Here is a 26,792-nt window from a genome sequence, read left to right on the forward strand (position 1 = left end):
CCCAGCAAAGAGACAGGTCAGCCAGTATCACTAACAAGTAAGGCATATTTTAGCTCAGATTCACATGCTCTCTTGCTTTGAAAACAAGAATCACAATCAGTCAGTGTTCTTAAGGCCTTGCATCAACCTCATGTATGTGTACTGGTAAGTCTACTCTTACAACTGTATAAATAGAAGGGCCAGCACAGACATTAAGACCTCTTCATTGAAAAAGAGATGATTCAAAATTGATACACACCATATTTTACCTCTCCTCATCAAGTTTTATGCATCACCAGCTCCCAATCCAACTCATATCCATGCTGATGTCAAATGACTTAGTATTGACAGATAGCCTCACACTGCTCTTCCACCAGGGTTGGGGCAGTCCTGTATTTTCTGTGTACTGATGGCAAGCAACACATTGTTCTCATTCTTCTTATGGCAGTGGGCAAGGAGGTTCCCTGGCACGGGTAGGACTGCTTAAGTACAGATGTTTTCCATATTCAGTGGGAAAGGCTGGTGTGAGAAGAAAACTCAAGGTGGGTTTTTTCCAAGTATCAGACTTAAACCAACTTGCTCAAGTATCAGGGCTGCAAAACATAGCACAGAAGCCAAATGGGTATGTGTCCCCAAGTCATTGGTATGGTGGGGAAGGAAGAAGAGCAAAGGAGTTTTAATGCAATTATGTACCCTAATAAAATTGTTGAAGTATTTGTTCTCCCTTCCTGAGGTATTGGGCTCACCAAGGATTAAGACAACCATGTACAGTCTGGGACAAGGTGGATTACACTCATGCTCAAGGGTAATCAAACCTCTCCCTGGTGACTAGTCTGCTATGGAAAGGCTTGCACTGATTGTGAATGGAGAACTGAGTTAGTTCTGAAACACATAAAATCTGAAGCAGTCTTTTTAATGGAGGGAAAGTAAACACACACACACACACACATCTATCTGGGACAAAGGGGATTTCTTAGATGTCTTCATTTCCTGCTGCAGAGGCTGACTGCTTATTCAAGCCCACTGCTATTTATATCCTGCCTCCGTATCTTGAGAGAAAAAGCACAAACTTCTTCAGAGTGAAACTGAAGTTCCACTGGCCTGGGCCTGCCGAGCCCAGTCCCTTAGCAAATGCCTTGTGCAATCATTTTGAACTCCACTCCAGCTCACTGGTGCAAACACATACATCACTCCATTCGTGTGGGTGAGCACACTCCCAATGGTGCTGTCACCAGTCCTTTCATGCTGCTTCATTCCCATGGCTCCTTGGTGTATGCTCTTTGTCTGCTCTCCATCAGCACTGTACAGTGCATAACAATTACTTTGGCTCCTCTTTTCCGTTTATGCTGTTCCTTCCTTTTGTATGTGAGCTGGGGGCTATTTTTTTCTTTTCAATTAAAGGGCTTTGTTTATGATATCAGGTTTTGAATGAAGATTTTATAGCATGCACCATAATTGTAACAGTCCCAATAAACAGCACAAACTGGCATTTACTGCTACAACACAGTGTTATAGTTATATGCCAGTGTAACAATTCCACAATATAAGCCTAAATATGGATTGATGCATTCAAGTAAATCACATCTCCAAAGCTGCTACTGCTGAATTGCAACTCTCTTGGAGGAATCCTTGCTATTCTCTCTGTTCAGTGCTGGAAAATACCAGCAAGTAGGTCAAGAAGAAGCTTCAGCAAGGACGAAAGAAGGGATGGGCCAACACTCCCAAATACCAACATAAGAATTTCACTGCCCCTGTTTTGATGAGCATGCTGTGTGGCATTTGTGGTAAATATGCAGAAATACTGGCCATGTATTTTCCCACTCCCCATTTCAGAATTGCAGATGCTTAACCTGTTTGAGCACCTTCCACAGTGAGAACACATGCACTGAAGCTCCAAAGTCAAGCTGCTGATTCCAGTGGGCATTGCACCATCCAATAACACCCTCTGTGAGCAAGAACAGGTTTGCTCAGGCCATATAGTTATTTGCTTGATTATCTGTTCCCTGATGCTCCCACAGCAAAATACAGCTACATGCAGGGAAGTGGACCTGCTCCTCTGCAATCTGAGGGTGTAAGGGAGAAGTATGGAGCAAAGCAGTCATTCCTCTTCATTAGGCAGGCTCTGAATATTAAAGGTTGTAAATGAAAGGAGAGCAGAAATACCTGGAAACAAGAAGAAGGAGATGAAAAACTGAAGAAGCTCTAGGGCACAAGAGAAAACAGGTGAGAAAAGCAAAAAAGCAGAGTAGGAGACCAAGCACAAATGAGGCAGGAAGACAATGCAGATGAATAAGGCACAGGACAAGCAGGATTCCTGGAAGCTCAACCAGCTTCAATGAAAATTATGCTGGACCACATGCAACTGCACTAGGGAAAAACACAAGAAAAATTATTCACCTGAGTCATCATAAAAGTAAAATCATTGCAGTTAACAGTAAAATAATAAAAATTCAAGCTAGGTGACTGTGTGGTGCCCTACCCTCAAAGATTCAGATCTGTAATATGCACAGCTTGATCTCAGATATATTCCTGAGGTGGTTGGGTTTGTTCTTCAGAAATATTAAGACTATTGCAGAATTAACATCCTGCTACTGCTGAACAAAGTAATTTCCTCCTTCTATAAGTAACCAAAGTAGGTCCTGACATTGCATTATATAATGAACTCTTCCATTATTACAGTTTTAGAATGATTTGCAAGCTTTTGCAGAGCATTTAAGTTAAACCGGAAGGGTAACTTGCTCCCTCTTTTTCTTTGTTTCTTTTCTAAAGAATGACCAGAGTTCATTCTATTGGGACAAAGTGCTTCCCAGAACTATCATGAAGGAGGAAAGCACCTTTGGATCTTATTTCCCCAACACAGGATAATGCAATTCATCATGAAGAGTATTATTTCCCAAGAAGCCAACACTGGCTGGAAAGGCCATTGTTCCAAACAGTCCACAAAGTTCCAGAATGGCAGCCAAGGACCAGAAGACTTTCCAGGAACTAAAAAGACTGTAAAGACAGATGCACATGTATTTCTAAGGAAAAATATTGGAGAGGAAAACAAAAAAAAAGACAAATCTGATGTTAATTTCAGGAGATAAGTGTCCAAGACCACTGTTAAACAATATGTAATGTTGCCATGGAGGGGCCCATGGCTACTAATCTAATGCTCACCACATGGCAAAGGACTGAGTTGGGAATGGTAACTTTTGAAACATGCTGAGACTTCTAATTTTTACAGAAAAAATAATACTAAAGAGCATCAGAATGCTGACAACATAGGTATGATTATATACAGCACCAGAAATGCCAGCTAAAATGAAGACATAATTTCTCTTAAACTACTCTGAACTTCATGGCAGAATGATTACACAGAGACAAGCCAGAGAAGTGGCACATCTGATCTGTTAGCACAAGAAACAACCCTGAGACATATTAACACAAAACATCCGACACTGACAATGTCAGCATTCACAGCTGAATTAGTAAGGGCAGAGGACAAACACAACTAGGTTTAATGAGTTCTCTGTGGCACCCACACATTCCTGGTGGGTTCTTCAGCACCTCGTTCTTCTCTGCACTCTGTGCTTAGCCCAAGCCTTGACAAGAGCCTTGACACTATGGAAATCTCTTCTAACACACTCACAGTTGCCCTGTCTCTGGTGGAGACAGCTTGTGGCAGCACAAAGTGAGGCCAAAGCCAGTGCAAAACCAAGGAACATGAATTAACACCCATTTTTCACTGGGACATAAATCTACAAGGATTTTCATTAGGAAAGCTGTCATAAACACTAGAACACTTAATTTTCCTGGGGCCTCAACATTCACATTCTCTCCTGCAGTGCTAATTCCTGCGAATTTACTTATGCATAAACACACTGTATACCTAAAAAAGGGTTAAGTTTAACTTCTACAAATTAGCTATGTATATAAATGAAAATAAACATCCTAATTCTACAAAGAGAAACCATCAAGACACTTGGCTAATGATGCCAGAGCCTGTTCTCTCTAACTGTCTGCTGGTGCCCTTACCTGCAATTCTTTATGGCTGTATTATCATCACCATCATCTCTGGACTTAGTATTCCAAACATACCAGCTGCCCACAACTGAAGGGCTTCTTTGCATTACCAATTATAACTGCACTGAATGCACTACTGGTTCTGTGACATAAAAAGGAATTTAAAAAAAAAAAAACTCATCAAGCTTATTTCAACTTGAGAGAGTTGAACCCTGGTGAAAAACTAAGTCAGTAACCCACAGAACCCACTAATTAATTTCCATATAGATGTATGTATCCAATCTAATGGAGATCAAAATTAAAAAAAAAAAAAAGTAGCCCATTATTCATCATCAGTTTCAATTACAGGTGGGAGAATAATTCCACTTAACACATTCCCTGTGGCCTGGCCCACACTCAAGAGATGCTTTTTGGGAAGAAATTTAGAAGCAGAATCTGGCTTAAAAACTGGAGCAAGGCACCTCTTTTGAAGTCCTCAATCAAAACACACCACCACCACCAAAGCAGTCCCTAAAATCCCAGTTCTCCTCTTCTTAAGATGACTATTTTCTATAATAAGACATGGAGATCAACAACTTTATCCATCAATTCCTTCAATAAAATGGACTAAATCAGCATTAATTTGTTAATCTTTGTATTATTTCATGCACTCATGCCATATGATATCAAGCTAAATTTCAAACAAAATCCATTTAAGAAAATAGAAAAGAATATTTCTTACCTTTACACTTTCCTCAAAACTGTGGACTCCCACTGCTGAAGATAATCTGTCAAGTTAAGAGTCTTCTTTCTTCTTTCTTTTTGTCTAACCTCCCACTCTTAAACCATTTAATATTACCACAAGGGAAAGAAAATGCAAGGAAAAACTTGTCTAATGTGTCAATGGCTACATGCCACTTCTATTAGTCAGCTTCTGTATCAGCCTGGGTGGTTAGTTCAAGTAACAACAGGAGAAACATTCTATTTTCTAACAAGAAAAGACACTCTAAGAATATACCAGAAAAATAAATACTTTTTAAAATAAAAAAGAGCATAGGGTTCCAGCAGCATGCAAAAGACCAGAAAATACTACAGTTTTAAGTATAGTATATATAAAGTATTTTTCACATTATGTCAATTTAGGTCAAAAAACATTATGTGTTGATTTCTCCAACAAATTGTAACTATATCCAACAACACGAACACCCACCTAAAAAAAGAGAAAAAGACAGCAAGCTATTGCTTTTGCAAGACAATGGCACAAGAACATACATTAGGCCTTGTTATCACATACTAAAGCTGGTGCACATTTGCGTTGCAATTGCAGTATACTTTCTAGAAGAGTATTGCACAACTGATTTGCTTGTTAGCCAAAACAGTGAATGAGTGGCAGCATTTACTTGCATCCTTTCACTCACGTGGTACAGGTAATGCTCTTCAGGACTATGCATGCTGTACTCTTGCTGGCTTCCACTTTGCCAACTTCATAAAAAAGGCACTGAATTTTGAATGGACTGAAAATAAATTAAGTTCACTGTTCCTAGAGCTTTTTAAGAGATTAGTGTTACTTCAGCAATACAATTCTCACAGCTTATTATATGTTAACAAGTTTCCATTTAAAATTTAGTCACCCCATCCCACTGGAGTAAGAAAACAGAACCTGTCAGATTCAGATTGTAGCTGACCAAGTTTCATTTACCTCTGAAGCACTGAATCAAACTACCTTAAGACCAAGAAGAAATTAAAGCCCTTACAGTTATTTAGTAGCTTTTGCCAAGTAAATTGTCAGACCTAGTTCAAAGGACCTGTAATCCATTTCCTAGTTTTTTATTTATAATTTAAGCAAAAATCTGACTCATTTTTATAGGTCAAATTGTATGGTGGCATTTTGAAAGTACTTCAACTTTGTGATGCAACAGAAGTTACTGTTCTAAGTGTGGAAGATCTCTATTTCCCCATAGTGAAACCATTAAACTATACACCAAACTTTACAGTACAGAAAAGCTGCAATAAATATTTGGAGGAACAGCTGTAAACTTTAAGAATTTAATACACATTCATGAGACATGAAGATCTGAATGGAGAACACTAAGCAGAACCATTCAAGCGTGGGACTTCAAAGTTTGTTCATGCAAAGACATTAAATATCCAACTGCATGTCTTCATTGCCTCTTCTCTCCTCCAAAGCAAAGAGTAGGCAAAGGTTTTGCTTTTGTAACACAGTAGGTCCATGTGAGTTTACCTGGCATGTTCTCAGTGCACTTGTGTATTAATCCTTTACTAATTTGTCCCCACCTAATATGTGATACCACAAACAGTCAAGATAACATCAAGTGGGAGCTTGTCATCAAGCTCCCAGAGGTGAAATTATAAACATGGATCTAAAATTTCTGTCACTGTGTGGAAAGTACAGCAACTGTTATGAATTCACAAGTCATTCACATTCCTCCAAAGACACCAGGAAGGCCAGAAAACATTAACAGCTGTACAGGAATAGTACTTAGAAGAACAACTTTATGAATCAGGTAGGATGGCAAAAGCCAGACTAAACACCATAAAGAAAAATCACAAATTCTACTCCACCAGAAATTATTTGAGCCTTTAATGAATACTGTAAGCAAAGAAATTCAGGTCACCATGACTCCGCTCATATTTAAAAAAAAAAAACCCACCCCCACAACAAGCTTTGACAAAGAGGCTCTAAGTAGTCAAAAAAAAAAGGTGAGATTTTGTCAAATAATTGAAATGTGAGTATAAAATAGGAAAATAATAATAAAATCCATGTCTACTGCCCCTTTATGAAGCATATCGTACTGAAGGTTATTAATGCTTAAGCCATGTCCAACAAATGAGATCAAAAGGGCAGGAAAAGGTGGCAAAATTCATATGAACATATCTCAATAATGATGGGAACAACTGAAGAGCTATTAATGAGCTTTTTGAATGGAAAGCATACTGATAAAATACAGCATGGGAAAAACCAAGGTGAGACTTACTTGAAAAAAAAGAAATTACTCAAGCTAGTAATTTACAGGTCATAAACTAACTAACTGCTTCCAAAACAAAGTACTTTACAATTTACACCTCAAGACACAGAAGCTGTTTACAGAAGATGAGGTAACAAAAAACAAGCAAAGAAAATCTGACAAATCCATTAAAATATAAGGCATACAGTAAAACTTTCATTCAGATGTCTATTTGATTTAGTTCGAAGCTACTAAGACTAGAAAGGAGTTAGGAACTAAGAGAGCTTCTAAAAATGCACTCTAGAAAAAAGGGAAAAAAGATTGCAAGAGGCATATGAAGGCTCCTGAAACAGGAAACATAGGGAATATTTCACGAAAAAATGAACACAGGGCATGAAACGGTAATTAATCTGTTTACTGAAAAGGTAAACCATTCCCATATATAATTTTTTCAAATACTACCAAGAGACAATAAGACTGAAAAGCAATTCACTCAAACCTGAAAATGCTCATACAACATATAGCTGACTTTCTTAATATTATTGCCATACCCGGTACATGCTTCAATTCGCCTCAAGAAAAAACTAGGTATTAGAAGGCAAATCCCTACATTCTCTGCAGAATTCACTCATGAGGTTTAAGAAGCCCACTGTGGAGTCTTTCTGTAGGTAAGTTGTAAACAACTGGTATTTCTCACCAACTTCCTAAGGAAAACTTCTATCTTCTTAGAAGACAGTTGGGGGTAGATGCTCTTCAGGATAATGCATGATCATTTTGGATTGCTCTGTATCACTGCTTTCTTTCATTAAGCTTTACCAAGCACAAGTGTCACCGCCCAATTTTAAGTTAACGTACATACAGAAAAATACATTTTTTAGTTCCAGGACACGCTGTCAATTCACAAAATCTTACAGAAATAAGATTTCAAGAGTGGTGGAAAAATAGTACGTGCATAGAACTTCAGAAATTGTACTTGCCTCTTGGATCTGAGCAAGACTGCAGGTCATTGGCAAAAGTGCCAGTGCAGTCTCCTGGCAGTGGCATGACTTACCCCAAAGCAAGTCAGACAGTGCTGGTATCTGCTTAACCTGCTCCAGAGTTATACACAGAGGTAGTTGCACTACTACTGGCTGAAATACATAATAGGTAAGAAATGTGTTTTAATAGCAAAGAGGTACCAGGAAATAGGTTCATCTTGCAGATTTCATTAAAGCTGTGAGTGGACTTAATTATCTCAGGAACAAGAAACACAGAGCTCATTAGACACTGCCTCATATCAAAACTGTCCTCTGCAGTCACAGATGATTTCTTTTTAGGCCACAAAAACTCCAAGACAAACAAATTCATTATTAATTCTATTTCACCTTGCTAAAATAACACCAGGACTACCACCCAAGGATAAATCCAGTACTCCATCATGACGTAATACCTTTTTTATTACAATATCCAAAAAAACTGAGTATGCAAGATTTTGAAATCTCATGATCCGTTCTCCAATCTCAGGAATGTGCCATCTAAAGACTGTATATTTAAACCATAAAGGAGTTTAAATGTAAAGAAAAGAGAAAAATGCATTTTCTTCATAAACATTCTGTGCGTCTCTTCCTACCAACCACACCATCCTCTGTAAAACCCGAAGATTTCTTTCTGTAAAGCAAATATATATATAGTGTTGGTAGCCCGCCCCACCCTGTCCCAAGATCAGTTTTTATTAATCTCCTGTATTAGTGTCAACAATCAGCTACAGATACATATAACTTTGAGAATTAAATACATAATCATTTAATTCAAACAAGCAGAAGGGCAAGAGGAAAAAGCATTATGTGGATGGCACATTTGGTTGTAGATTACCGAAACATTCAGCCTTTACAATTCAATTATTCTTCTCTAGTAATCAACTTTCAAATAAAATTTCTCTTTGTTGCAATTACAGACCAAAATACACTAGTTTTCTTTTACTACAATCTTACCATAGTAGTTTAAGAAGTACTATTACAAAATGCTTTTAATTAGTGTACTCTTTACGAAGAGTCAGAGAGGCAATGTAACAGCAGAGTACAGTGTAAAGAGTGCTTCTAGGAACTAGGAGGTTTTGTATTATCCTACTCGGTAAGCAATATAGCTACAGAACTCACAGCCACACTGTTATGTCTACTCTCTCTCACTTAAGCAGCTGCAGCTTCAGTGCATTCAAACTGTGCCCGATGTCTCTGAACGGAGAGTTCTGCCTGCATGAGCAGTCTGAACAGATTAACACTGCTTTGAATTGAAAACGCCCCTCCTTGATCTGAGCTAACTATGTAAACGTACACAGGAGAGGGGCGTTTTGAACTCTGCTGGGAAGGTGAGTGCTCGCCATGGCCACCCAAGGGAAACTCTCAACCTGAAGAGAGGTGGTCAGAGGTTAACAAAACTGGAACACAAAGAGAGGCAAACAAAAAAAAAAAGGACAAACAGCAACTGACAGAGCAAACACTTTAGAAAGAGCCTATTCCTTAAGCCTGCTTCAGATATTGCTCTGCTCTATAAAAGTGAATTTAGGACCTAAGGCTTGTAAGTTATAAGAGGCCCAGGTGGCCAAGTCCATCTTCAACGTCACTGAAGTGCTTTCACAAGATATAGCTTTTCCCCGTGTTCACTGGTGAAGATGGGAGCCTTTTTGTAGTGTTCCACCAACTCATCCATAGTATTAAATCGCCGCTGCCCAATACAATAGACATTGTCCACGAGCTGCACCTTGAAATGTTTGTTCTTCCCCGATGCCTTTAGAGATACTGAGAAGTCACTGGGCTGTTGAGAAGAATTGAGAAAGAAAGAAAAAATTACATAGAAGAGAACAAAATGACAGCATAATTTTGCAGTTTCAGGAACAAACTGTGTTATATAGCTGACAGTAATTTACATTAGCCACAGCTCGGTGCTTTAGCTACTTAAGAAACCCAACATCCTATTATTCAATAAATAATTACCATTGTTATTAACATGAGTAGTTAAGTCAGTTAAGTGAAAGCTCCCCAGATGCACAGTCTGAAGTTGCCAATTACATGACTAAATTGCAAATATTATCTTAGTTACTCAATCTAGAAGCACAAGAATGTCAAGGAGAAGGAGAAGAATTTTTATCATGCATATCTTCCTCACTAGAGAGCCCTGGAGAAAACAATTACTGCAATATTGCTTGGGCAAGATGAAGAAAATTCCCCATTTCGCTTTTTTTAGAGCCGTGACCACTAGAGGGCCATTCTTGCTTTGCATTGCAAAAGACAAAAACACATGCACCTTTTATCTTCATTACCACATGTATGGGGAATAATTTCTCCCATTGAGTACACTTTCTTTGTAAAACAAGATAAAGCTACAGAAGAGAAACACCGTACAAATCTCACCATCACACCACTACTCACAAAAGACAGAATTTATGCACTAATTAAGTTACTCAGGACATAACAATTTCTAATGATAAATCTCTTCATCCTAGCAATCAGTTGCTTTAACAAGGAGAGTGCTGTCATCCAAACAGCCAGAATGAGACCATTCCACATTCCACAAGCCACCATAGGAGGGTAGAAAGGACACAGTGTCCCTTGCTTCCAGCTGAACTCGAGTCTCCAGCCACCTACTGCTGCTGGCTGGCCACAGAGATGGTGTAGAAGCCTGGGCAATAAGGATTTAATGTGCTGCTATCTATGCCTCAAATACCAACGACCATTCAAGCAGGCAAGTTAGAAAAGGATGTGGCTGGAAAGGGGGAGATGTGCAGAGGTAGGGCAGCACCCTTCTGCAGCCAATTTTTCTGTTCTGGACCATGCAACACAAAACAATGCAGGCATGGGAATGGGGTCAAGGAACAGGCAAGTCCAGTAGAGGGGGATCAAGACCACCGAAAGACCCTCAAAGCTCCCCCCATTTCCACAGAGGTCCAGAACAGTACCTGTGCTGATTAATTTATGTGAAAAGCAAGAAACCTAATACCAGGGAGGGGAAAACATACCTATGACCAGGTAGCCCCACAAAGCCTTGGTAATGTGCTGCCCATTGATCCTCAATCCAGGACTGCAGATCTCCTTTCCTCTGCAATCTGATCTCCCTTTCACTTTCTCCCCTCTTTTCTTTTATTATTGCTCTTACTATTAGAGAGTAGGGGCAAAACATCAATTTCTATGCAAACTGTGTAGTTTGCTAATAAAAAACTTCATGAGCTTCTTTTGAACCCTTGTGTTTTTTGCCATTCTTTGATGAATCTTGGGTGCTCCCTTCCATGTAGGACGGGGATATGACAGATGGAAGCACGGGTTTTCCCTGTGAGTGGTGTATGGAGCTAGGTGTCACCAGCCAGCAGGAAAATGAATAAAAAGAACACACTGGAGTTTGTAACAAGCATTTAATGGAGTTAAGTAATGCCTGGTGCTACTCTGGAGGTACTGCTGCAGTGTCTCTGCCCACTGAAGGCATGGCTTCAAGCACAAAGCACTGAAGGCACGTGCCAGGCTTTTGACACAACCTTAGTGTGTCCCTTGGTCTCTCCCCACCATGCTGCTGCTTTGGCTGGGCCAGCACTGCAAACCTGTGCTTGCCCAGGTTAAACAAAACCCACCTGGTTCACAGCACTGACTTGGGAGCAATCCTGAGCGCAGCCGTGGCACAGCACAGGACCAAGTGGAGGGGTCAGGAGCCCTCACATGTTACTGCTGATACCAGACTTCACAAAATCACACCCTGAGTCCTCTACACTCATTTGTGAGGGGTGAAACACACACCGAGCACATACCCAAATAAGCTGGAGGACTTTCTCAGATATGCTGTCTTTATTCCTGCAATAAAACAGGTCTCTGCCCACACGTCCCTCATGCTCTGCCTATCCCAAAAATCTCACCTCTTGCATCTCCCCTCACCTGTCTTAGCACTAACGCTTTCTCTTTCTTCCCTGTGACTCCATGTGCCCTGCCCACAGCAAACAAAGCTCCTGCCATTGCCATGCCTGTTGATCTGGCTCTGGTCCAACTCAGGCTCAAGGCTCGGCTTTGGGCAGCAGCTCTTCTCCTTTTGTACTGCTAAAGGCAGAAGCAACACCCTTGGCCTAACCCTCTTCTACCTCAAGCCACTACATTCCAGGTCAACAGGCATCACTTCTTTAAAAATTATTTTAGGTAACACCCACAGGATAATTACTTGTTCTATCTATAATCCAGGGTCACTGGGCCTTGACCGGGTCAGCACAGGCTCCATCAGGAAGGCTTCCTCTGGCATTGAGCAGCAACTGACTCAAAATACACGGAACACTCTCTGTGACTGCCAAGAGGGGACTGGGAAGGGTGGGAGAAAGTGATGGAAAGAAATGTGCATAAGAATGTATCTTTGGGATTTCCAGTGCTCCACCCAAGATACATTTTGTGCCCTGTCCTCCATCCCTAACTCCAAGTATGAAAACTGCTATTTTAAGCCAGCTCTCTCTGATATTAAGCCCTTGCCTCAGCAGCATCATAAAGAAGGCTGCACAGAACTCACACCAAGACTGGCTTATTTTCAGCACCTACCCCACTGGGTTAAAGTTAACCTGGCTGTACAAACACTTTGCTATAGTTAAAGCCCTGAATGAAGTGTGGACAAACTCTCCAGCAGCCATAGCCACACAGGCCTGGGACCTGGTTCCAGTGGAATCTCCACAGCTCCAAGCAGAAGCCATTAAAGAGTAACAAAGCACAGGCCTGCACAAAGCCCTCCAGAAGCTTTAGGACCCTGGGCTCATGGAGGAGAAATATAGGGCATGGGCAGGGTGCTGATCGCTGTGCCCTGAACACAGGCAGATCTGTAGGGTCTCACCAAGGACAGACTGAGGCAGCAAGTACAGATTACCCAGTTAGGATTCCAAAAACAATATCAAATCTTGCTAAGTTCTGCTGCTTCCATGATGTCTACACCAAACAAAAACCAGCAACCAAAAGGCCCTCAATTGAAATAGAAGAACTTACAAATGGGAAGTTCATAATCTGAACTAAACATTTTTCTTTGTTTGTTTTAGGAACAGGAAACAATGTTATGGCAAAAGTTTAAAAATAAGTTGAAATAATCACTTTGCTCTCAAAAAACTTTTAACATTTTCTGACAAAGCAGTTGTTTTTAACATGTCATAATTATGAGTTTTCAAAGCTCCTTGTATCTGTTAAGTAACATTATTTCTAAGCCATAAAGGATGTGCTAATGACACACAGAGAGATGCTGGACCTCTGACCTACTGTCCTATGACCCAGGCACTGGCCAGACTTCTATCTTTGTGAGCTGTTCCACACAATATATTAAATACTATTCCTGCCAGTTTAATTATAACCTTAGTGAATGAACATTTCTCATGAACTATTGTCTATTCTCCACAGCCCTGGAGCCTGCTAGTTAGATTGATACATAAGTAGAAGACTTTATCATATTTTCTGCAGAATATGTTTCAAAGTTTATTTTTTCATTATCTGATTGAATTTAAAAAAATGTAAAAAGCGGAAAGGCTGATCTAACTCTTTTGAGAGTCATCATCCGGTGCAAAGAGATGGAAGAGCTCAAACAGCTGTTGCAAAAATCCTGAAACCCTTTATTGGTCTCAGAGCAGTAACTTCCATAGGACTCAAGAATGAACAGCAAAAGCAACTGGAACCTGGTTTTGTTTTTATTTCGGTTCCTTCTTGCCCTAACAAATGCAAATTCATTAAAAATACTATTTTTAAAAAATCTAAATAAACTATTGCTCTTAACACTTCCATTTCAAAGTATGCTGGTTCGATGCAGTTTGAATTGGTTCCCTGCTGTCCTCCTTGGATTTGCTCCAAGTCTGTTTATTTTATTTACTGTTTAAGCTATTCTGTTCTAACTGCTGGCCAATTTTTTTCTCTTCTGCCTCTTAAATTAATTGCTACATTTGGATGTTTACACACTAACTTTTCCAGGAATAAAAGACTCACATACACCAAATAAAGGCACATCAGAAGTAAGCTTTAATCCCTTAAGTCTACAGAGCAGTTGATGATTCTGCAACAGAGTTACAGAGCATAGATTTGTGGCAGGGAAACTATGAATATTTCTGCACCACCATAACTGGAAAGACCTAAACTTGAAAAACCTAACCTGAAGTTAAATCAATTCCTAAACCAGAAAATTAAAGATTAGCTCGAATGCACCTACAGTCCAGGTGTCGTAGTACTTTGAATTGCTTTCAATTCCTTTAACACCTGCTTATATCTAGAGGTGACCATGAGCTAGCTGGTGCCTATGGCATGTGGAAAACAAATGGCAGGAAGTTGTTTCTTTATTTCTTTGGTGAGGAATTGAATGATCTTTAAAAAAAATTTTTGAAAACTATCACAAAAACTAGTGATAAAGCAATAAAAGGAAAAACAAGTGAAACAGAAAAAACAGAGTTCCTTCTTCATATTGAGGAATTTGAGAATGAAATGATAATTTTATCCTTTATAAATGGCAAGGTTGTGAAAAACAGTTCACTCTGAAAATCTTTTACTGATCCTGTAACTTATTTCAAATTTTCCCTTTCAATCCAATTCTGTCTGCCAATGCCCTTTCCCCAAGAAAGATATTCTCACACACTCATTCTTCAAACTATTCTAGACCCTTTGAGCTCCCATCAGTGAGCCTGTCCAGGGACTCCCCTACTCCTTCCACTTCCATATCCAAGTTTTCCCTCATTTCTCCTCTTACTCAATCACCCAGCCAAAAAAACTCAAAATCATGGCTCAAAGATCTAAGGTCAGGCTGGAAAGAGACATCTGGGAGAGTTAATTCCTTTTTCTACCCCTTCTGTTTCATTTGGATATAAGCAAATACCATTCTCCTCCCTATGTAACGGTCACGTTCCAAAATCAATATTACACAGGTCACAAATATGAATTGGTTTCATCGATCTTCAACTACAGCTGTAATAAGATTTCTATTCTTTCATTTAAAATAAGCCACTAGGATATTTCCTTACACCTGTTTTCAAAGAAAAACTTTCTGCTCATGTCTGCTGTACTTACCAATCACCGCATGTCACAGAACATGACCAATGTTCACTTTTTAAACAGTTGCCACATTTCATTGCTTCTATCCAACAGCTGCAGGATTAAAACCCCAGGAAAACATGGGACACTGAATGTTATAGAATTAGCACCTCAAACAACATACAAACTCTGAAGCCCTGCCTCCTCCTTCTGTTGTCATTATTGCTAGACAAAGAATGGAGACACTAAATATTATCTCAAAAACTGGCAAATCCAGTCACACCTACAATCCTCAGTATCACTTTAATAGCCTAAAATCATAATCTTAAAACTCTACTCTGCAACTCTGTTTAGGATGGGCTACTGTAATTTGAATGCTGTGACACTACCAGCAGAAGGTAGCATTACTTCCTAATGAATAACTGCTCCTGAAATCATCCAAAAACTTGCATAGCTCACTCACAGTCTGAGAAAAACAACACCTTCTCTGCTTCACGAGAAGACCTCATAGGACTACAAAGCACTGGTGTTCGCCTGATCACCAGTTTCACACCCAGCTGCAGAGGACTGCAAGGGGCCCACAAGTTCTGACAGAACTCCCTTTGAAGTTTAAGGGAGTCTGCAGCAAAGGCTCTGCTCAAAAGCTGGAGGTGACACACTACTGCTTCCTCTTAGCTGCAGTACTAGTTAGCACACTTGTTTCCTAGTGTGAATCTGAAAAAAACAACCCTCTCCCACTTAAATTTGCTTCTCTACTCAGTGAAATCTGAGCTCTTTAAAGCATGACAATCACCCACCCAACCAAGACCACCAGTATCAGCCAAGACCTGTTTGTTTTGGGTTAGGAACTACACAAAGAGAGCAAAATCTGACTGCCGAAGAGCCTGCAATCCAAAAAGTGGCTCTAGAGACTGGATAGGTTAAATCTGCTTTTTTTTTTTTTCATTGTTTTGTTACTTAAATTAGACAAACCTGAGGTTTCATTTACCTAGCAGCCTGCAACAGGGAGAACAACTAATTAGCAGTATTTCTAACTAGGCATGTGCCCAGTTCTTTTAGATCTCCAAAACTAAGGTGACATTACTTAGGTATAACACAGTTGGCAAAAACATTATCAGTAGGGAACTGTGCCTGTTACATAAACTATGGGCTTAAATGGTTCAAACAAGTTTATGGTTCTAATAATAGTATTTCGTAATTAATGAAGATAATCAGCCTCCTAGCTACCTTAGAAAGTTCATCTCAGGTTATTCTCCTCTATGGTAGTATCCTCTAGATCTAGATGAGGAAAATATTTTTTGGCTAAAGAAATCTAGCTGTGAGATAAACATCTGGCAAGTTAAACCTAGAGAAATATTGTAAAATCCTGCAACTACTAACACTTGAAACACGAAAACATGACAGTCTCATCAAGTAAATATCGAATAATACAAACCTTCATCTATTCAAGGACAGCTTTTCATAGCTCAATAATGAGCAAATTTGAAATCTAAGGAAAACTTTTATGCAGACCAATTTTTGTAACTATGGTGATGGAAGGCTACAGAAAACTCTAAAAGAGGTCAAATCAGGCACAGGATTAAGAGCATGACTCACAGTTTTATCTGTGGACCTTTCTAGAAAGGAATAACCCCTGCATTCCTAGTGTTAAAGGTGAGTTATCAACACAGTGCAGTGGGAAGTGCTGGTCTGGTGGTCAGATGAGCAAAATCAGAGAGCTGACAACTTGGCTCTTCTCAGTCTGTTCTCTCTAATCAAGACCATCTGCTCAGATTGTGAAGACACTCCTGGTGACTTTTAGCCACAGCATGAACAACCTCTGTAGTCACATGTGTGAAATACAGCAACTGTCAGAAATTCATGAGTCATTGCTAAACTCTCTCTTTATTCCATACATAATAAGTTTGAAATAGATTTTTATGATCCTTTTCTCAATGCTAGCAAGTATGCCCATTCACTTATTATATCACTTTGGGTACTCGAGGGAAAAAACTAGAATCCCCAGTGTTTTATAATTCACATACATAAACACACTTTATGATGGAATGATACATAAAGATTAGGGCAGATGAAAGTTTGAGATGCAGTAAATTATTTATTTAAACCTAATAAAAACTAAAACCCACATGCAGTACAATGCACAGAGGCATTTATGTGCATAACTGCAGTTTTCTAATTGCTAAAAAAAGTCTCAAATACAGGGTTTGCAAGACCAGGTAAAGAGTACAAAAAGCAGGAAAAAAGCTAAGTTCCTCAATTCAGTGCTTTTTTCTTTTCCTGCAGGTGTGCAAAAAACTTGCTGTGATATGAACTGAATAAATTTTCTGTTATCTCACTAAGCGTTAGATGCTAGAAATAGTTTGAAGAGCACATTCTGAATGAATCTTTTTGTACTCCAAAGCAATGATTTCTCCAGCAACAATGCAGGCAAAAAATTTGAAATTGCTTTGAATGCAAGGATTTAGTGTTATGACATCACATTAAATACTGTGTTCTTTTAAGGTAGTTCATTTACTCCAAAGATAGAGGCAGAATCTTAAGAGCTAAAAAACCAAGCTGTAGCATATTGGTCACTGTAAGATCTCATGTCCTGAGAAATGGGTAAACATTTTTGTATTCTAAGTAATGTAAAAATTTTCAAACTCTCCTTCTGGCACTTTGCCAAGAGATGAAAAGAAAATGATAGCTACAGTCTCAGGATAAAATCACAATGCAGCCTCTAGAGAGCTTCTACCTGCTGCACTGACATGCCAAGAATCCACCACATTCAGTATGCCTCTATCTGACAGGACGTTGATAGAAAAATAATGTTGGAAAAAAAAGGAATTACTGTAATTTAATGATTACCATAATCCTCCAGTGGCTTTCTACATTTTACAAGACTGTGTGTCCCAGGTCAGTTTTTTCTTCTGTTGACTAAACAAACTCGATTCCTCTCAGCCTCTGTAAATCAGTCATGATTTCTAAATTCCTATTTTTCTTCCTATCTTCCTCTAGTTTATTTTTATTTAATCTCTAACTTTTTTCCTGTTCTCCTGTGGTTTATTTGCATTTGCCTTTGTTTAGTGATTGCAATTAAGCAGAAATAGGAATTCAATAACACAGAGCATCAAAGAAAGGGTGGTTCGATAGCCATCATGTTTTTTGCAGAGCAAATTCATCAAGGAGAGGCGCCTGAAATTTAATCAGACAATATTGTCTTCAGATAAAAATATCTGGGACTGTTAAAAAGTTGTACTTCGTCAATTTTCTCAATGTTATGTATGATGTAAGATTAAAATCTGTCACCTTTTCTGAATCACAGTCAAAGGATAATTAAATTTTAGTGCTTTAACTGTGAATTCTCTGGCCTCAGCACACATGAAAGTCCTCTCAGCTGAATTCTAAATCTGAACTTTCAGAATGACATGAACCATAATCAGCATTACTCAGATCCCTCTGATGCCATCAAGGCTCAATTTACAAGGCATATGAGCTGCCAATTTGACCCTCTCTGTTGTATATAACAACTTTAAGGACTAGATATAATAATACATTTACCTTATTACAAATTAAATTATCTAAGTAGATTAAAAATACATTAAAATGGAATTTTAACTAATAAAGAAACTATGTAATTATTAAATTAAAAGCAGAACAGAACTGACCAATGCAAAGATTCTATTTGAAAATAGCTTTAAGATCAAATCAACAACCAAGTTTTCAATCACCTAGAATTATTTTATCTTGTAGTGGTCTAAATTTGAGGATTGCATGAGAAACACATGAAAAGCTAAATGGAAGCCTGAAATATTTACTTGATTGTCCACAAACTTAAAAAACCCCTGGATAGTACAGACCACAGCTGTTAAATTTCAGTGTAAATGTCACTGCATTTCACTGACAGACCAATTCTCACAAGGAAGGAGGATATTGGTTGGTAATGCTGAAGCCCTGCTCGCTTCTTTAAGGGTGAAAAGACAGGGAAACTGCTAAGTGCCGTGCTTGCTAACCCGTGCATGGGGGGTGACAAACCTGCGGGCTGAGCACCACTTACCGAAGATTCACTGTCTCTAACAAGGAAATCTCCCTCCACTCCCCTTTCGTTCAGGGCACACTCTGCTTGGTGCCGGGTAACGTTCCCGTAATACCACTCTCTTCCAGCAAATCGTCCGGTGGAAGATGGTCCCGTGTAGCTTATCTGAGGCGGATGGGAAGTGTTCATGGAAGGACCATCACTAATGATTACTACATAGTTTTTAGGAACAAGACCGATTTGCCCTCTGGAATTTTTACATTTCCACCATTCTGGGTCATTTTCTGGCTTTTCAATGACTTCCATCGTTTCCCCTTTTTCAAAATTGAGCTCTTCATCTGTGACTGAGCTGAATGGGTACAGTGTCTGAACGATGTGGAGTACTTTGGTGCCCTGGCCGTTACTCATGGAAGCGCCTTTCCTAAGGCTGAGAAAGCTGGGTGAATCTGCAGTCGCCTCCTCAACCTCCTCTACCACATAGTTCGATGGGAACCAGCCGATCTGTCCATTGTAGCTCCCTCTCCACCAGCCGTCGCTGCACTTCTCCATGACAATCACTCGGGACCCTTTAACGAGGGACAGCTCATCCTCCCTCTCGGCAACATAGGCAAATTTCACGTAGGCAGGAATGTTCAGGTCGTAAATCCGGTCGGCGCTGCTGCCGTTGGAAGGGTACTCTGCGTCTGTGCTGGGAGTGGGGGAGGCGTCTCTCGCACTCGTCTTTCTCTTGGTTTTTCCCAAGCCTGTTAAAGACAGAAATGTAAAGTGGTCACTTGGAATGCTTGTCCCCAGACTGCAAAAGCTGGATGTGGTGACATGCTGTACCAACACTGCTAAATGGAGCTCTCTTCTCTAATACTACATAGTCAGGACATAGCATCACCTTTAAGAGATTCTTGTTAACATCCAGCTAATGCACCATTAGGTAAAGAGCAATTTGTGTTATAATGACTTTTATTCTCTTCTCAGAAGGAGTAGAATTCAAGCACACTTAAACACAGTGATTTCTTCACTGGGAGAACAGCGAATCACTGAAACTGATTCTGAGCTTGCTGTTATGTATCTTTAAATTCCAGCCAAATGACCATGCCTTTTAATTCTGGAGATTACTTCAATTTGGCCCAAACAAAAAGTGAAAGAAAACCTACAGAAATTAACAAGCACAGAAATAAAAGCTTCTCTGCAGACAGAAATACAGTTTCTCTGCAGACTGTATTGCTCTCTTTGCTCTGGCAGTACCCAGGCAGGCATCACTGCAATTCCTTCCAACTGCAACCTCTCTTCCAAAACCCACACCTCTTTCACCTACATTTCATCACATACTGTAACAGCAGAAATCTGATGGTGAGGAGACCATTATCCATGTGTTTCCCTGTATAATCTGTAAATTCTGGTGTCCTGTCATGGCTTTAATTATAGTGTTAAATACAATACACAGAAGAAACAACAATAACATTGAACACTACTTGTTTTTAAGTAGAGAAACCATACTAATGTCTGTTTAAATGCAGAAAAACTGCACAACATACTTGGTGTACTTTTCAAAATTTTGCAGCAACCCCTGCTTAAGCTTATATATAAACAAAATAATAAATAAAGTGAACAAGTAGCCCTCTCTTGTGAAATTCACTTATAAAATTTCTGAAAAACAAAAGACTATGTCAGAGTATAGCAACACCCAAAATGTCATGCAAGGGACAGAAAGCAAAACCATCACAGAAATATGAGCATTTGTACTTTTCTTCGTACTCATAGAGCCTGGGGGGCAGGTGAGAGATTTAGTTGAGACACAAGAGCACACATGTTGATTATAGAATACTTAATGGAGGGAAAATAAATAAGGTACTTGGTTTCTTCAAATAATCTGAATAAAGACATGCATGCTATTTCTTTTTTAACTATTCAGGCTCATTCAATCCAGACACTCCACTGCCAAAAAGTGTTTTAATATATTTAGATATATATGTACTTGCATATATAAAGGGCATCTTCAGCAAAGCTGTTTGTTCACCACAAAACTTTATGCTTAATTCACAGTTATCTGTACAGCACAGACTAACAGTGCACACACAACCATGCAGGGATCGCTGTCTGGAAGGGTTAAAAATACATTAATGAATACGTGGTCTTATAGTCTCAGAAGATGGCAGAAAATTCTGATGATCCAAAAGTGTTTCCTGACCTTCCCCAGCAGGGCCTTGTTTCCTGCTGGAGCCTGCTACATCCTATTGTCATTCTGACTACATCACTCCAGCCAAGAGCCAGTGGCTGCACTTTGAGGCAAAATGAGGGAGGCAGCTTATTGTACTAGGGGAGACAATCACAGGAAAAGAGTGTACAAGTGAGTACTAATCAGAAGCTGGTCAGGCTCTGATCTCTGCCAAGAATGGAAATTTTCATTAGTTTAGAGAAAATTTTTAACCAAAAAGACAAGGATGTTTCAGAACTAATGAGCATTAAATTACAGTGATATAAACAAACACAACTTAAAGGTCGTTCTCTTAAGAAAAGGGGGAAATTACTTTTATAAATCCATGGAAAACAAGCAACTGTATTTCAATAGATTCACTCTACATAAAGCCCTCCACTGAGACTAAACCTTCCAGATTAAAAACTTAGGCTTTTATTGGCTCACTAATGAAGATACACAGTCCACTTCTTGGAATTACAGCAAAAAAAACTAATGAAAAAAGCAGTAGATGGTGAGACAGCTGGCCTAAATAGTTGAAACTCAGAGTACAGAGATAACTGTGAGAAATGGGATGCAGAGTGGCAAGAAAATGCCATAAACTTAAGTATCTAGAGAAAAAATTGTTGACAAATAGATAAAACCCCAACATTTCTCAAAAAATTCATCTGAAATCTGATAAAGGTATCTAAACATTTAGGAAAAAGTTATCATTCAAGCACTTTCATTTGGAGTTGCATAAATTCCCTCTGTTTTCACAGACCTTCCAATAGTATATCTGATATTTCAAATGTTGCTCCCTATCATGCCCATTAAACATAAATAAGTAAAAATTTGGGAAAATAAAAAGAAACATAGTAAAGTTTCTAATTTTTGTCAATAAAGACAACTGGAGTTCTTCAGTTTAATCTTAACATTTCATGTGAGCAAACTTTTTAAAGTTGACAGCATAGTAATGATTAACATTTTGCAATAGCAGCAATGTACACCAAAGGCTTTCCAGTTGGTTTGACCAAAGGAACAAACCATGCAGAGACCCATCTGCAGTCAGGCACAGCAAAGGGCATACGCATTATCTAAGAATGATTTTTAATGTGAGCTTGCAACATTCATAACTGTGTCCATGACTGAAGAGGAAACAAGTTGTTCCATGAGCAGAATGAAGAAAATCTGTTCCTGTTTTTCACTTTATACCTCCTGCTGAGCTATTCCTCCTCTTCCTCCCCCTTCTCCTGCAGGATTCACAGTAAGTCCCCCTACTGTATGACTGCTTTCACATCCCCAGGTCCTTCTCATATCTCTAGGACCCCACTGCCATCTCCAAAATGCCCTCAAAGCATAATCCACCTCCCCTGGTGCTCCCTCCTCCCTACCTTTGTTGGGCTGGCCAGCCAGGCACAGCGCCTGGTGCCCCCCTGCCTCTCAGCCCTGCCTGGACTGAGCAAAGGGCTAGGGTTGCTCTGGCTTCTCCTTCAGTGAGGGACATCAGCAATGACTCTCCCAGGCACAGACTTGGAGAAAACTAGTTAGTTTATCTCTGCCAGTCTGTCAAGTTTGCCTAAAATTGGCTGAGTTATCAAGGATGGACAGATGGACGGACTATGACAGCTGACTGTGACAGCATGACTAGTGTAAGCTTCATTTCCTTAGCAAAGTCTAAAAATACAGTTTAGTGGGATGGCTCGCCACAGCTAAGCAAGAATAAAGTTAGGTCAATTATAAACTTTGTATATGCATCTATAACAAAAAACCCAACTCCATTAAAAAAAGAAAAGTACAATCCACATGAGTCATCTCTAGAAGAGTAAACAGCACCATTCGACTAACAGAAATGTTCACTTGCTACTATTCATAAGAGGATCCCTATTTTTATGTCCGAATGGAATGAAACACATATAAAGAATTTCATGGAAAACAAAACATTCAAGCACTTTGGGAGTCATGTGTAGAAAAGCTGAATATACTTGCAATTGCAGTCACAGTTTTGGTGTGTTTTATTGTCTTTGTTCAAATGAAAACCTATCTACTGATCTATCTACCTATAGCTACTATAACTGTGCTTTTCGTATTCTGACTCACTGGGTACAGTTCATCTGTAACCCATAGAAGCCACAATCCTTTGTAACACAAATAGTTGTCGTAAGGAGTAATCTAAAGCAAGAGGTTGGCTTTCAAGGGAGAGGAAAAATGTGGAAGGAAAAGAAGCATTGCAAAGCAGCAGAAAGTCTGTTTTGCTACTGCAATTTGTAGGAAGTGCAAATTTCACAATCTACAATAACCCACAGTAAATTACTTCATTTTCACTCTTATAAATACATTGCCAAGTGATGTGAACTGGTGTAATTCTTAGGATATATTACTGAGACAAAAAAAAAAAAAAAAAGAATCAACTGGTTAGCAATATTTCCGGAGATGGACCCACTGCAAATCCTCCTCTCTGCAGTGAAAGAAATCCTCTGGCCCCACAGTAAGTCCTAGGGAAACTCAGAAACGTGCCTGTCGCATCACTATGTGCTGTCTTCCTAGCTCAGCTGTGGCTCTAAAGAATAGCTTGTTTTTTGAGCAGCAGGCTGAAGACCAGTTTCCTATGAAACTATTTGCTTCCTGTCACTTAAGTTTCCATTGTGCAAGCACCCCTTCATTACCAGCTTGTCCCTGAGACAGTCTTTCCATTGTACCTATAAGGTCCTTGAGCTCGCACCTCCAGCTCCCTCTCCCCATAGCATTTCTAGCCTTCCCACCCCACCCTCCTTAGACTTCCCTAGGAAATATCTTGAGCTTCCCCAAGCCCCAAGGCTCAAAGCGGTGGAATTTCCCTGTGGTTGATCCCCTCTGGCCCATGCTGGGCAGTGCCAGTTCCCCTACCCCTAAGTGTGTCTGCTGCCAGGCTGGCCACACTCCAGGGCCAAAGCTTGGCTGCCTGTCAGCACAGACGCCCCAACTGCCCAGGTGCTCCTGCTAAAAACACAAGGATTTCTCTCTCTCTTCTGCCTTCAGTGATGGCACTGAAACAAGGCTGCAGAGCTATGGAAATTGGTTCAGAAGATAAACAAGTTTAACTATATTTAAAACGATCTTAAAACATACTTAACACATACACATACATAACACTTGTATATAAAGGGATTCTTGCCACTTTTATAGATTTGTACTCCATTTGCTAATTATTTTTTAATATTCCATACTACCTTTACTAGGAAAAGCCTATTTACAAAACAGACAACTTCCTAATTTTACAAAGATTTATTTAACAAGTCTTTCCATGTTCCTGCAAGCTGGTATCCTTGTCTGAAACTGATGAGCAACCACGTTTTGTATTTTAACTGCATTTGATCATCCCCAGAGATGAAAGAACATCTCCACAGGCTTATCCACACTCACGGTTATTAACTCCTGCTTAAGAATAACATGAACCAAATGTTAAAGGTATTTGCAGTCAAATTCTCTAGGATTCCCTTCCAAAGACTGCTCACTCGATTTGTAAATTCTTGTATGTAGCTTAACTTTAGACTAAATACAGTTGCATTTCTTTTTTGAAGGAATTTTAAGTTGATGTGATACCTGACTTTTTCTAAAGTTGATTTGCTATTAATGTCTTTTGATTTGATATTACTGCCTTTTATATTTTCGCCTCTTCTGTGTACAAAAAACATTATTCAGTACCAAATGACAACTTCTGAGAAATTGATGTGAGAAACTGTCTCTGATTTTAATACATAATTTTAATATAAAAATGATGAGCAAAGATATTTTTTGCAGCTCACCTGCATATCAAATCAAAATCACAGGAAAAAAACCCCCAAAACCCTTTCAGAAAAACATTGCAATACAAGAAAACTACTGCTTTGAGTAATTGTGAGACACCAAATTTCCAAAACAGAAATGCACAATCCAGAACTCAGTGAAAAAGACAAAATACTACTAAATACAACAGATACAACTCCTTAAGAATCCTCTAACAGCTTCTTATTCAAATATCAAGAACAATTAAGGAAGGACACTCTCCTCCAAAAGTGACCTTTAAACTACAGAATACACTGCAAAACCAACAAAAGTGTCTCAATACAACTGAGTTTTGAAAACTACTTCCTCTTTAAGGGAGTAGAGTTCTATTAAATGGTGTTCTTCAAATATTCTCTGTCAATGTTGGAGAAGCCAGTTTTAAGTCTAAATATGCTGGAAATATAAAAATGGAGGCTGCTGAGTAAAGCTGCTAGTTCTCCCCATGGCAATTACAAAGACAACTATTTGTGTATTTTAATCTATTGCCATATTTACATACCTTAATAGATTTTTTTATCATAAAAAGTAAAAACTAATTTTTCTATAATGTATTCAACCCTTTATGATTGAAATTAGTTTTTGATCAGTTAATATATATTACTACAAAGCTCTAAGCTGGCAAAAAAGTAACTTGAGCAAGAAAAGAGTCAAATAGATATCTGGAATTAATAGTGCATCAAATACCAACGGGTATTCTCTTTCATAGTCTATTTACAAACACAACAAGCTTTTTTCCCAATTAAAAACTAAAATATGCGGTATCACCTGACCAAAACACAGAAACTGATACTAGGGCTGAAGAGGACACATGTACGTGCACGAGTCTCACACATGCTGTCAAAGCATGGGCTTTAATCTTCACATGAATATTTGAAAATTCATTTATGGGAAAAAAATAATTTAAAAAATCTTTCGTGGGAAATATGAACTAACCAATTTTTTATGAACTAACCCAATTTTTTTAAATATTACTGACCTTTACCATCTAAATTTAAAAAAAAACCAAAACAAAACCAACAACAAGAAAGCAAATGCAACAAAATCCCCCCAAAACAACAAAGCAATTACTTGTAAAGTTTTTCATACTAATTTGATTGCATTTTAATTTAGCTACCCTCACTCTAGAGTAAAATGCTTTTAACAGAACCACTTGCTTTATGGTTAGAAAACAACCCCAAAGAACCCCATAAAATGACAGAAGCCACACAAAGAACATGTGCACAGTACAATTTTAATGGAAATATTTTCATTTTAATCATTTTTATAGCAATGGGTTTTGCTCTTTAGAATTCAAACTGAAACAAAGCACTCCAGAGTGCTGAAAATTTTAACCTTATTATAATATTTGAAAACAACGACTTTCATTAAAGAGATGAAAGATTCAAGATGAACAAGTTTGAGGCTGATAAATTTGAGGAAGTCACACAAATGAACTAGGAAAACTCCTAGTATAAATACCAAGAGCAAAAAAAAAAAAAAATTAACATAATGGCTGCTAATTTTAGAGTTCTATAAAATGTTAAAAAATAAATTTCAGCTGAAATTGAGACATGTTTTAGTTCCCCTAAACATTAAATCAAATTTTACAGAACAGCTCTCCTGATTTTAAAGTCTTCACAGGCAAGGCAACCAGAAATTTTCATTCAATTTACCAATCTAGTTTTTTTTCTGTTAGATGCAACAGAAACAAGCAAATTTCTCAAAATTAATTTTTAATTTAAAAGTAATATTTCTTCAAAATTTTAGCCATTTTTAAGATACCTAAAATTATTTTTCTTGTGTATTCTAACAAAATTGAAATTCCATCTGACTTCATACAGATGCAGTTCAAAACAATGACCCTTTCTTGTTTAACAAATAAGTTATTCATCTCTGAATATTACAGCAATGAATTATAT

The 26,792-nt window shown here is 38.7% G+C and overlaps 1 protein-coding gene across 3 annotated transcripts in view; it reads right to left on the reverse strand.

The window, feature by feature from the left end:
- Nucleotides 1–8,347: 8,347 nt before the first annotated feature.
- The window catches only part of NCK2 (NCK adaptor protein 2), an 84,123-nt gene continuing 65,678 nt past the window's right edge, over nt 8,348–26,792 (reverse strand). For all 3 annotated transcript variants that reach the window (XM_064407976.1, XM_064407977.1, XM_064407978.1), the window contains exons 4-5: nt 18,945–19,666; nt 8,348–9,719 (exon numbers count right to left, since the gene is read on the reverse strand). In XM_064407976.1, the coding sequence (XP_064264046.1) occupies nt 9,525–9,719; nt 18,945–19,666 (917 nt within the window). In that variant the 3' untranslated portion in view covers nt 8,348–9,524. The remainder of the gene's footprint in view (nt 9,720–18,944; nt 19,667–26,792) is intronic.

Source organism: Passer domesticus, chromosome 2, assembly GCF_036417665.1.
Source record: "Passer domesticus isolate bPasDom1 chromosome 2, bPasDom1.hap1, whole genome shotgun sequence".
In the NCBI taxonomy this organism is placed as follows: domain Eukaryota; kingdom Metazoa; phylum Chordata; class Aves; order Passeriformes; family Passeridae; genus Passer; species Passer domesticus.